The sequence below is a fragment of the Diprion similis genome, chromosome 6 (genome assembly GCF_021155765.1).
Source record: "Diprion similis isolate iyDipSimi1 chromosome 6, iyDipSimi1.1, whole genome shotgun sequence".
NCBI lineage: Eukaryota > Metazoa > Arthropoda > Insecta > Hymenoptera > Diprionidae > Diprion > Diprion similis.
The window spans coordinates 8,186,177-8,198,546 of NC_060110.1; the positions used below are offsets into that span (position 1 = coordinate 8,186,177).

Sequence of the window (12,370 nt, forward strand, 5' to 3'; positions counted from 1 at the left end):
GGTTAATTAATCAGAATGTCTGGATGGCGGGAAGTGCGAAAGTACCGCCGGTGAGGCGGGGAAGGGGGGGGGGGGGGTTCAGAGCATTTTCGCTGCTGCTACATTTAGTTGTTTGCTGTACGTGAAAAAATCAGCTTCACGCATATTTTATTTGGTCGGAAATCGCCAGATAATTTCAATCGACGCCTGAATCCGCGTGAATCGGCAACTTTACGATCATTTGACCAGGTTGTGCGCGGTTCGAATCTTGATCCAACCGGTTGAGACTTGTTTCCGAGCGCAGCGCGGCGCGGCGTCAGTCTCTTCCGAGCAGCCGTGGCGAGAGCACGCAAGTCGCGTAAGTCAAGAATTTAAATCGCCGTGTACAGTCTACGTATTCAAGACATGGCCAAGCACCGATACCTTACGGTTAAAAAAAAGGCTGTGTATCGTGATTAGATCAGTGCATAGTGCCCACGAAACCCACTGTGAATAATATACGGACGGCATGCAGCGTATGAGCCAGCAAAGAGCCGAGTTACTGAAACAAAAACAGCCGAGGACATCGAAGGTGAGTTACCCTGTCTCATTGTCAAACTTTCAATCTTTTATCCAACTTCAGCTTGTAGCGATTTCGATTCTCGACTCTCTGCGTCGGATGTCGTTTGTTATTGTTTGTGCGGCTGATTTTCGGTAAGTGCGTAGTTGCTTTGTTTGCAATTTTCACTTAGTTCGTTTAGGCAGCCAGCTACGACACAAAAAGTGTAAATGAGCTTGGAATCGAGTGTAATTACTACGCTGCATATAGTCACAAGGGTTTCGTGAGAAGAAAATGACCCGATAATCTCCCGTTGTCGTTTTTTTTTTAACATTCTGAAAAAGCCGAGCTTGCGGAGGGTGACCTTCGTGCGAGTTGTGTCTCGGATTTTGGTTCGCGGATCGCGTCTTTCACGTGGAGATACGTTTTTGAAATAAAAATTTTATTGCGTCATTGATTATAGTGTTCATTTTTATGCAAGACAAAACTGTAAGCAATTGCATCTGTTTCCCAATTTTTTCTCGCGGATCGACCGGTGAAAGGATCCTCCATTTCGCAATCCTTTGTTACGGTTGAACAAAAGTTAACGCATCACGGCGTTATTAATCGTTACGAAATTTCGAGTGAGAATCGAAATGGTCAACTACTTTTTATTTTTGATAGACAGATATTATGTCTTGGATAACTATGGTGAATTTTGAATGCTGTTCAAATTGTTATTGAAGATATATTACAAGTACTAACAAAATATTGTGTTATTTCACCTTACAAAGAATAACTGTAATTTTTCAACATTTGTCTAATCTTGCGAAACAAATACTAATAAAATGTTGTTATTTTCTAACTTGTTAACAGGGGCACACTATATTGCAGCACTATCGACCACATTTAGCGACGACTCAAATGACTTATCCAATCAATCGACCTCTGACAACAAACTAAAAATTAATCTACCCGCTATGCAGTGAATGAAACTGAAAGGTATACATAATCGATATGATTTTTTGTTACCATGTTCCTTTTGATCGTAAATGATTTTAGCCGCTCACTAATTTTGTGCATTTATTCAATATCTGTTCTTTTATTATAATATTTTGTTATTTTCTCATTGTAGAATGGAAAGTTTGTCACCACCATACAACCTGAAAACTACGGGAACTACTTCATATACATGTAAAGTGTGGAGCAACCCGGAGGAGGTGAGAAAACTCATTTCAATTATTGTTTGATAATTCAATTTGCTGCATTTGAAACCTAATGTATTTTGTTGCGTATAATATAGAAGTAGACAACAGTAATGATAGAAAATCCAATTTGCTAAATTAATTCGAACTCAATTTTTCGTTTTTCAGAGTTAAGCAGAGACATCCGAGTAACTTCTCCATTACCCGGCAGCGTCGGTGAGTTTGCACGTGTTTAGGTTACGGGTATTTCCCTGGTACTCCTTTGTCACGTGGCGTGGCGGTAAAAATTGTTACACAAATCTTCGATTTCTTAGCTGCATGGATAGGCTCATTCGCGATCTCAACGGTGCTTGACTTTCGGTCGATGCATTTTCTTTTTTTCATTTCTCATCAGAGTTGACCTATTTTACCATAGTCACTCAAAGTTAGAAATTTTGCACGTTGCTGAAAGTGGAATGAGCATCGCGACAGGTTACCATCACTTACTCAGCATTCGCAGAAACAGATTGTGTTTAGCTACAGATTATATAATTACAATGATGTCGTTTAAGTGGTGGATAAACCTGAGGCTTAAACATATTCCAACGATTCTTTAATTGATAACGTTTCAAAGTCTGGCATAACGTAACGTAATCAGCTTGCATGATATATCTTGAATCATTTTCAATTTTTTAATGCCCGGCAACTGTCGATCAACTACAGGCTTAGCTCGCTTAGAAAAATTCAGGATGTTTTTAATCCATCTTACAAAAGGTTGATGTACCGATAGTCCGCCTGCAATCACTAAAACAATACTCTCGCTGACTATGGTACAAAAACGTTTTGCTCCCCACAGGTAATCAATGAAAAAGTAAGTCACAGTGACCACGGCGCAAATGAGGAAGAATGATGTGTGTTGGAAAGAATGGAGAATCGTTTAGAGCGAATATAGGTAATCGGGTAGGTAGGTGGTCGTTCTGGGATTCGACGCGAGGTTTGATGTACATGTGTGTGTGTGAATCTCTTCAACATGTTCCGTTGGGTGGTTTCGTTGGGAATCAGGCGAGGGTAGGAAGGTCGCGATGTACCGCGATGTTATTAACTTTTGAAATCCACAGCGTCAAATGATCACAGTGATTTTCATCCAGAAACACGTGAAAGACTCGTGAATATAAGAGTCTCCGAACTATTAGTAAGCTTTCAAATTTTATCAAGCTTCAATTCCCCATTCCTTGTCACTTTGATATCATTTTCCAGTCGTTATTGGATTTGATTATTTAGTCATTATCTATCATCATTTCATTGAATTGATCTCTGTGATCGTTTGAATGGGCAAAATGCATCTCTGGACCATCTATCGCGTTCCGTGGTATGCTAGATGGGGAGAGATGCTGAGCTCGAAGACTTCGCGTCGAAGAGGACCGCCGACCGTCACGCCACACAATAATGCATGCCTTCCAACCTCCCTCCCGGACTTGACTCGCATCTTGGAACACCAATTCGCATCGCAATGTGTCGGATTCAAAAAGACGCAGATGCGGATTGGTTCTCTACAGAATTTTGCGACAAGTCCTAGACGTTTAAGATTTTTTGACGGATTAATCGGCCGCGCCTTTTTGCGCGTAGATTAATCACGGGAATCAGACGCGCCATTTGCGCGACGATTGATAATCAGGGTGGCGACTGACTGGGATAGTCGGGAGCAGTTGGGGAATTTTTCTACCGCGAAAAGTCAGAGAATTTTTTTACGGGAAGAGTCGGGAATTTTATTTGAGTAAAATCGACGCCATCCTGCGCCTGATCGAGTGATCGAGTGATCCAGTGATCGAGTGATCGAGTGCTTGAGTGATCCAGGGAGCCTGTGATCGAGTCAGGGTGGCGACGGACCGGGAAAACCGGGAATTTACTTTATCGGGAAGAGTCAGGAAAACGTCAGGGAGATATGATTGGGCATAGAGAAGAAAATCGTGCTTTTTAAAGAATCGTTTCCAAATTTCAGCTATGCTTCGTAAATTCAGTTAAGCTAACTTACGGAAATGGGATCGTTCAATGTCTTATTATTCCTGTGAAACGAATGCAATGCCATGTGTTTTTTAGATCCAAATTTATATATTTAAGGTGCACAACTTCTGGAGCTTTTAGTCGTGAAAACTGCCCAGCATTACCTAACTTAAGTGTCGTGGGAGAATGTCGGAGAATTCTGAATGTTTTGATGGGAAAAGTCAGGGAAATAGTCAAGGAATTATATTTGAGCGAAATTGTCGCCACCCTGATAATGCAAATCGATCGATCGCCCCTTTTGCTTGAGGATTTCGTAAACGGTATATGAAAAAATAAATCACGCTCTATGTGTTAAGCCTTCAGCTTTTCAAACAATCTTGTTACACGAAACAACTGAGTTTTCAAGTTCAAATTGACCGTGCATAATACGCGTTGACTTGATACCTTTTGGTTCTGAGAGAAAGCGCGGCATTTGCAAGTCGGCGGTCAATTGACGGGGATAAAAATCGCGCAGTGTACAGTGATGGTGAAGAATTGTATCGTAAGTATTTATAGAACATATCTAACGTGTATGAAAGTATATTTTTAGTAACTGTATTTTCTCTTGTTTCAGGGCAACGAACTAATTTTTTTTACGTATACCGTGAAATGTTTAGTCTTTATTCGAACGATATTGTTTTTGTCGGCGCACGCACTTTTGTTATTGTGCTAATCGTATTTTCGTCTGTTTCAGCTAATCAAATCGTTTGTCTGTTTCAGCTAATGAAACCTTTTGTCTGTTTCAGTTAATCAAACTTTTCAACTGTTTCAGTTAATCATACCTTTTATCTGTTTCAGCTAATGAAATCCTTTGTTTGTTTCAGCTAACCAAATTTTTTGTCTGTTTCAGCTAATCAAAACTTTTATCTATTTCAGCTAATGAAACCTTTTGTCTGTTTGTACTAACCAAAACGTTTATCTATTTCAGCTAATCAAACCTTTTATCTGTTTCAGCTAACGAAATCTTTTGTCTGTTTCAACTAATGAAACTTTCCAACTGTTTCAGTTGATCTTACTTGTTGTCGCTTTCTGCAGCTGATCGAATCTTTTGTCTGTTCCAGCTAATCAAATTTTCCGTCGGTTACAGCAAATCAAATATTTTGTATTTCCGATGAAACTTTTTTTTACCAATATCTGAAGCAATGTGTGCTACGATTTTCGGAATCGTCAATAAAGCCTTGATAAATTTTGTGACAATCGAATTGACACGTGTAAAATTGCTGATGGGAGAAATATCTCACCTCAGGTAGTTTGGCAGGATATGTATCTCTTTTACGGTGAAATATATATTTCTCCGACCAGCAATTCTCTATAGCATATTCCAATTCGATTTTTTGAGGACTTATCAAGGGTCTCTTGACAAACATAAGGCTGGTAACAGAAATGAATTTCGAATTGGTAACAAGAGTTACGACGAGATTATTTCAGTTTGTATTTCCGATGTATTCCAAGTATTTTCGACGTAACTTTTGTTGCCAACATTAGTATAAGTGTTATTAATATTCCAATGAACATGTTGCAGTCAATTTTCCTCTATTTTAGTATAAGCTCTATGATTCTACCCCGTGGTTAAGGCTTTGAAAAACGCCACTGAACGCCACAAGAGCGCGTCGAAAGCAGAGAGCAAGCAGCTGCTGGGCAGTTCCAGACTTCCAGGTCGTCGTTCGTGGTCGAAGCGCCTTACACCTCGCGGTAATCGCGGTTTGCAAACGGAGCATGGTGGTGTTTTGACGACAGTAAAATAAAAATTCCTCTTCCATGTGTTTGACGAGGGCATCATGTTTTTGGACAACATTCAAACTGAGTTTTATAACGCGATATTAGGAAACGTAAGTAAATATTTTACGTTTGATTTCTGTACAACGACGAGAGGAACGATTTAATTATGCCTCTTTCTCAGAGAGAGACTTTGGAGGTTGCCTAATTGCATGACTACTTGACAATGAAATATTTTGAAATGTGACCCAATTTTTTAACTCCACTTAATTACTCGCTATCTAATTATTCGAGCATTGTTTGCCTTTTTCTTTCACACGTTGTCTTTGAAAATGATGACAAAACTAGTCGTTGGAGTTGAAGTACACACGTAAATAAACAGCCACGTTCTTTTCGTTCTTCAGCTTGTCATTTTGTACTTTTTGGTTTTCAATTTCTCACATCGCTACCGGTTCTTTGCTCGCTCTTCGACCTAATAATAATTTTCTTTGGATTAAGAGTGGTGTGAATATGAAAACACGAAAAATCAGAGTGGCAGACCATATCATGATTTAGGCGCCCTTTTTCTTCCTTGCATATTTATTTACGCGTCAGGTGTTGCCACTTGATTTCTGAATGTTTTCATTAAGTTATGCCACCTTATGAAATTTTGATCTTGACAACACTTAACCTCTGACTTTATCACTGAGAGTACGTAATATTTAAAAAAAATACATTTTATTAACCTCTACAGTGAAGTGTCGGTTCGTTTATGTCGTTAATCAAACGATCTCATATGGATTTATTAAAGGACTTTGTCTCTTGTAGACGATGTATCTTTCTTGATTTTAACACTTCTGTTTATTTCTTGGTCTATTAATCATTATCCTAACGATTCATCAATAAAGTCAACTGTGCTAAACTATTGTTTATTTACTAACGAATCGATTTTCCTTTGTTTCTTTTCAGAGATGCTTATTGTTAGTCAATTTTGACATCGATGCGATATGTGCATGCAAGATATTGCAGTACCTTTTAAAAAATGACAACATTGTATATACACTGGTTCCTGTGCGTGGAATTCACGACTTAGTTCAAGCATATGAAGAAAACTGTGAAGAGGTAACTGTCAAAATTATTGCTTCTCTGTGTAACCAGTAAAACAATGTATATTCAAGTTCACGGTCCAGATAGTAAAGTAAAAGATTCATTATCACTTATTCCGACGTTTTTTCGTCTGTAAATGTTCTTAGTTTTTGTTCTATTTCTTTATTTCTATATAATCATAAAGTCATTTATACTCAGTTGGATGTATTTTTTTAAGGTGTCATTGATGGAAAAAACATGAAAGAACAAAAATATAAAAACTTTTGCAAGATCTACGTATTGAAATTAAAAAAACGGGATTTAATATTTTCTGAACCTTGGCTTATTATTCACTATTAAACCACTGAAATACATCTAATTTAACAGATCAACAAAGATAATAATCATAGATGTTTATATTGCATTAATACATTTTACTGTCTTAGGTGAAATATGTAATATTAGTAAATTGCGGTGGAACATTGGATATTGTGGAACTCCTACAGCCAGATGAAAATGTGGTATTTTACATTCTCGATAGCCACAGGCCTTACGATTTATGCAACGTGTACTCAGAGAATCAAGTCAGAATCCTAGGACAGCCTGACAATGAAGAAAAGATACCAGATTATAACGAGGTCTTTCGAGATAATTCTGTAAGTATCATTCAACCTGCACAATAGATTTCTCATCAACTTATCAAGTTTAATAAAGACTTTATTGTAAAGATTATTTAAAAAATTTTTAAAATGTTTATTCTTACTCGATTATAGAAGATAATTTGTTTTGATGGAATATACTATATAAATACAAAACCAGTTACTGTAGTCTTGTTGAGAATATTTTGATAAGAATAGGGGTAAAAGGTTGAAGTTCATAGCAGTAATGTACCAAGCATTTTCTGAAGGAATTACCGTTTCACATATTTAAATGAAGTAAAACATACTTACAAAGTGATGATTTTTACTTGATGTTACATTACATTAATATTACCAACTTGAAACTCATATGGGACTTGACAGTGCTTGAACTGATAGTTGCCCTCCATTCATTTCTGAATTTGCTTTACTAATTAGTCTGATGAAGAAGAAGACACAGATGAAGATGATTCGAGTGCAGAGGCAGAAAGCAGACAATCAAAACGACGTCGATTAAATGAAGAAGAAATTGAAAAACGAAGAAACCGAAGACTGTGGGATGCGAATAGAACACAAATTATGTTCAATTACACTCAATACAGCTACTATGGTCGATCGGTATGAAATAAAAAATAATTTATCAAAATACTCATCTAAACATGGCTATACTAACCACAGAGATTCAAAAAACGAAAGTTTTAATGGATGGTTTATCCTTAGAGTGCTGTGATAATCTATGAGTTGGCGTGGAAACTCTCACGAGATACATTGGATGTGGCGTGGTGGGGGATTGTAGGAGCTACAGAACAAGCAATTCTTGGAAAAGTTGAATCCAGGGTTAGCGTTTTAGAAACAGGAAATCTCCAGAGTCACGTTTCAAGACTAAGTCATAGAGTTACGGACAATGAAACGCAGCATGCCACGGCGGTCAAACTGACTTACGACAAGGAGTATCCTTTATGAATTCGTGCACGCTATATAAACTTTGCAGTTTCACAAAATTATGGAAATAATTAAAAGAATTTAATATTGAGACCAGTAAATTCCTTAGTAATATTCAACAGCCTTCAGCTAGCCCTGTACCGTCATTGGACAGTTGAAGCCAGTCTGAAACATTCCGTGCCAACAGCGGTCTCACTTCGCTTATGGTCTTTAAGAGGTGAAAATCGCCTTAGAGAACTCCTGGCTGAGATGGGTTTACCTCTGGCACAATCCAAGCAGCGATTTTCTGCCATGGATCTCAGCTTACGACATGAGTTTAAGCAGATGGTTGAAAAATTAGCAACGAAATACAATTTCGACAGCATCGTTGGTGCTAGCTTTACGCTGCAGTACGGATATAGATTTAAATACTGTGCCTCAGATGTGGTATACTCTATGTTGGCCTTACTTGAGTCCACGGTGGGTGTTAAAAAGTTTCGATGAATCATATTTCTAACACTTTCAAACTACCAACTGAAAATGTGCCAAACAGCACATTAGGATCTATTTCCAATTATAATCGAACTTCTTTCCTTGCAGACTAAAGACAGATTACCACAACACTGCTTTTTAGATGCTTTGGACTGCCTATCCCGTAAGAAAAAAGATGTTGTAGAAAGAGGCATAGAAAAGGCAAAATTGATGCTTAGCAACATTTATAAGACAGCTCAAGGCATCTTAGAAATGAAACAAGTAAAGAATGCGGGTCCATTTCTTTATATTGTTATCCAAGACGGCACGTTAGATACTCAGTTATTTGCACATGAGCACGCATTGATCATGTTGGCACAGTTTACACTAAAAGCCTATGTAGAAACATCAAGATACAGGAACGCAACTAAGTGGCCACTGATTGCCACTGCACCTTTCAGCGAAGAAGATGGTACTTGCCTTGTCGTTGGTATTCCACCACTATGCGAAGATCAACCTAGAAGGTGAGATAACGTTTGCATATCAACTTTTTGCAAAATGGCTCCAACTCTTCAAAAAATCATCAACGGAACAGTTCGTACGCATATTCATACACAGAATTGCAAACAAAGTAAATTTCCGCAATTTCTATATCCAAAGTATATGGCTAATTGGCAACTGAATATGTAAAATAACAAAATTAAATTTTCTAACTTACCTTTGCATTGTGAATATCTTCACAACATAAACTTGTCGCAGTAAAAATATGAATTTCTATCTGACCCATGAATTTTACATTAATAGCCTCTTTGGAAGGGCATTCGAGCAAGCTGCTAAAAATACCAGTTCGTATATAGAGGCAGACTACTTCGATACAACAAGTGAGTAATAAAATTTGAAACACTTTTAGTTAATATTTACAAATATTGTTATTTTCATGTTTTCTAGTAATAAGACTGAAGATTCAAGAGCGGCCAAAGTTCTTTGATGCATTGACAGCGCTCCTGATTATGTAAATTGTTAAGTAGAAATATTAAAATGTAGTTTATAATTTTTATTGTAGTGGATATCAATCTATCTATACAATTCAGATCACTTGCTCACAGGTGATTAGCAATGTATAACAATGCAACTATGGGTATTATGATCAACATTTCTAAACCCAGACATATTTTAGAACCAGCGACGTAACAAGCTTTAACTTTATTTTAATCGAATCTATAGTTTAATTTATTTGACGTATTAATCTAATTTCACATTACCTTCAACTAGATTTCCTTGACAAATTTTAAACGTTCAGATAATATTAGACAGTTTTAGTGTACTGTTCATCAATATTTGAATTTCCAAAATGTTAAATTTGTTGATTGAATCTTTAATAAGGGATTTCAAGAACTTGTTTTATTTGACGACTTGTTTGATAAATTTCCTCCAACAATTAGGATGTGATCAAACTACTATAAGGTACTGTCACTAATTCGTTTAGTTTTGAGTCTCACTAAGTTTTTGTCAGTTGACCATACGTGAAGTAAACTTCAGTAAAGTAGATTTATTAGCAGAATTAGATTTACGTATAAGATGAAATGAGAATATTCGTAAATCATACTGTTGAGTAGTTGATTCTGGTGGCTACGCCGTAAACAGGCATCTCTTGTGCGATTGGGTACAGGACTTATGTCACTTTGAAGTTTAGCCACAGATGTGTTCGATTGAATAATAAACCCGTTATTGTACATAGAATGATTTTAAGAGTGATACTAGACTTAGCTGTAACGATAATGTAAGAATCAATTTATAACCTAGGGTCATGGTCAACCGTCGAACATTCATATGATAATTTGATACAGATATTACGCAATAAGTAAAAGTGAACCGAATAAATATATGCGTTTTTTATATGAGTTGAAGATATCTGTTATCAATCCCAACTTACCGACTATATACGTTTTTGTCATCACACCTCCGGTTTCAATAGAAAATTAGAAAAGTCTAAAGTTTCATTAACACCAGCCACAGCTGAATGCGTTACCGTTAGTGAGTGAATTCCACCAATCAAAATTTTGCTTTTGAATTAATTTGCCATAGAGTTTGAAACAAAAATTTAGTAAACAAATCTCTTATCAATTTTATTCATACTGACGATAATAAATTCGAATGGAACGACAACTCTACCATGTAATAGAAATGAATTTGGAGAAATTCGAGTGACACAAATTCACGGGCATGAACAATTTTAGAAAAGATTTTATAATTGGAACGTTCAAAATAAATGGACTCGCCTGGTTTTCATAAAAAATGTGACGATCTTTGGAAATTAAATATTTATAGTGACACGAACGTAACAGAAAAAATGTGCAGAATTCAAATTTGGCACGTTCTTTTTTTAAACATTGTATCCCCAGTGGGCCTATTTTTACACAGTGTATATCGATACGAGATAGCTAGGAAGTAAGAGGAGATAGCTTTTTTCCTGTGCATCTGACGTTTTGCTTTGAAATGCAAATTGCAGTTTTGTTATTCGCGGATTTTACTCGTTTTGACCTAGCTACGCGAAATATATGCGCACACAACTGCTACACGTTTGTTGAATTGCTATTACTCGAGTGTCAGGCGTGAGCACGAAATTGGAGAAATTGATTTGATTTTCATACCACCAAATATTGAATTCATACACCAAATATAGTATATTCTCCTATGTCAACAGTCGAAATTCTCCCACTCTATCCCATTCGAAACTGCGGCGCCATCTATTCGAAAATTTGAAATCTAACAATTACCGAATTTCTAGGCAGTCTGGAGCCAGCAGTAGAGTAGCTCGGTCGACGACGTGTGAAGTAGAATCTCTAGTGGTTGCTTACAGCATGGAAGGTGGTGTCAGTTAACCACATGAACGCATTCGTCATTAGCAAGTGTAATTACCCATGTGACCAAAATAGGAACAGAAACAATTTCTCAGGGCGTCGGTTGCAATTCTGGGTTGAAATCAGTAGTGCACCATATTTCCATGGTGCGTATTCAGGTAGGCGCTGCACCTGTTGCTCCGGTCAGGAATTCAAGTTAGACGTCACACCTGTCACTTGAGGTCAGCAGTGCGATGCAATCCCAAAGATTACATGTTGAGATTGATTCAGATCAAGTTAATCACTTTGAGCCGTGCATCACAATAACTTGTTGCATCAGAGCATATATCAGTCATCTCTCATGCGATTGCCACGCTGGCTAGCCATGCATTTGATCAGTACAGAATAATCACAAATGATCATGGTCACATACCATTAATCAGCCTAACGAATTTTCTTTAATCAAAACTTACAGCGCATATACTTACAAAGAAAAATTTGTCATTTTATTTTTCAATAAAAAGTTTGGAATATTTAGCGTGTACATCAAGATTAGGCCTTGACCGGTCAAGCAATAGCACCGGGGCACATTGAATTACAATTGTTTGGTAAAATTTGGTAATGCCATTAATTAATTATATGGATATTTATACCTTAGAGATATCAAGGCAGATATGCAGATAGCGATACCCAAAATAAAACTTTATAACTTTGTTACAATAATTTTTTCGAGTTTCGGTAACAGATGCACCGTACCAAAATCAAGAAAAATTATAAGTATTCACTGAAATGATTTTTCGCTCCAATTTGTGTTTCAGCATTAAACATACCATAACTATACATTCGTTTAATAAATGCAATACGATTAGCGTACTTTATTTGATAATATATCATACAAACATGAAAATTGCTTTTGTCCACCTTTTTCTTATCTTTTTTGAATTGTTTTCTTAGTTTCAGAAAAATATCAGGTATGGATAAATTACCTCAACAGATTTG

General features: G+C 36.9%; 1 protein-coding gene across 1 annotated transcript; it reads left to right on the forward strand.

The window, feature by feature from the left end:
• Positions 1–5,411: 5,411 nt before the first annotated feature.
• LOC124407553 (cell division control protein 45 homolog) lies at positions 5,412–10,427 on the forward strand. Its single transcript, XM_046883802.1, has 9 exons — positions 5,412–5,549; positions 6,385–6,537; positions 6,948–7,157; positions 7,578–7,757; positions 7,860–8,089; positions 8,204–8,540; positions 8,661–9,055; positions 9,336–9,412; positions 9,480–10,427. The coding sequence occupies exons 1-9, from the start codon at positions 5,499–5,501 to the stop codon at positions 9,545–9,547; spliced, it is 1,701 nt and encodes a 566-aa protein (XP_046739758.1). The 5' UTR covers positions 5,412–5,498; the 3' UTR covers positions 9,548–10,427.
• The last annotated feature ends 1,943 nt before the right edge of the window (positions 10,428–12,370 follow it).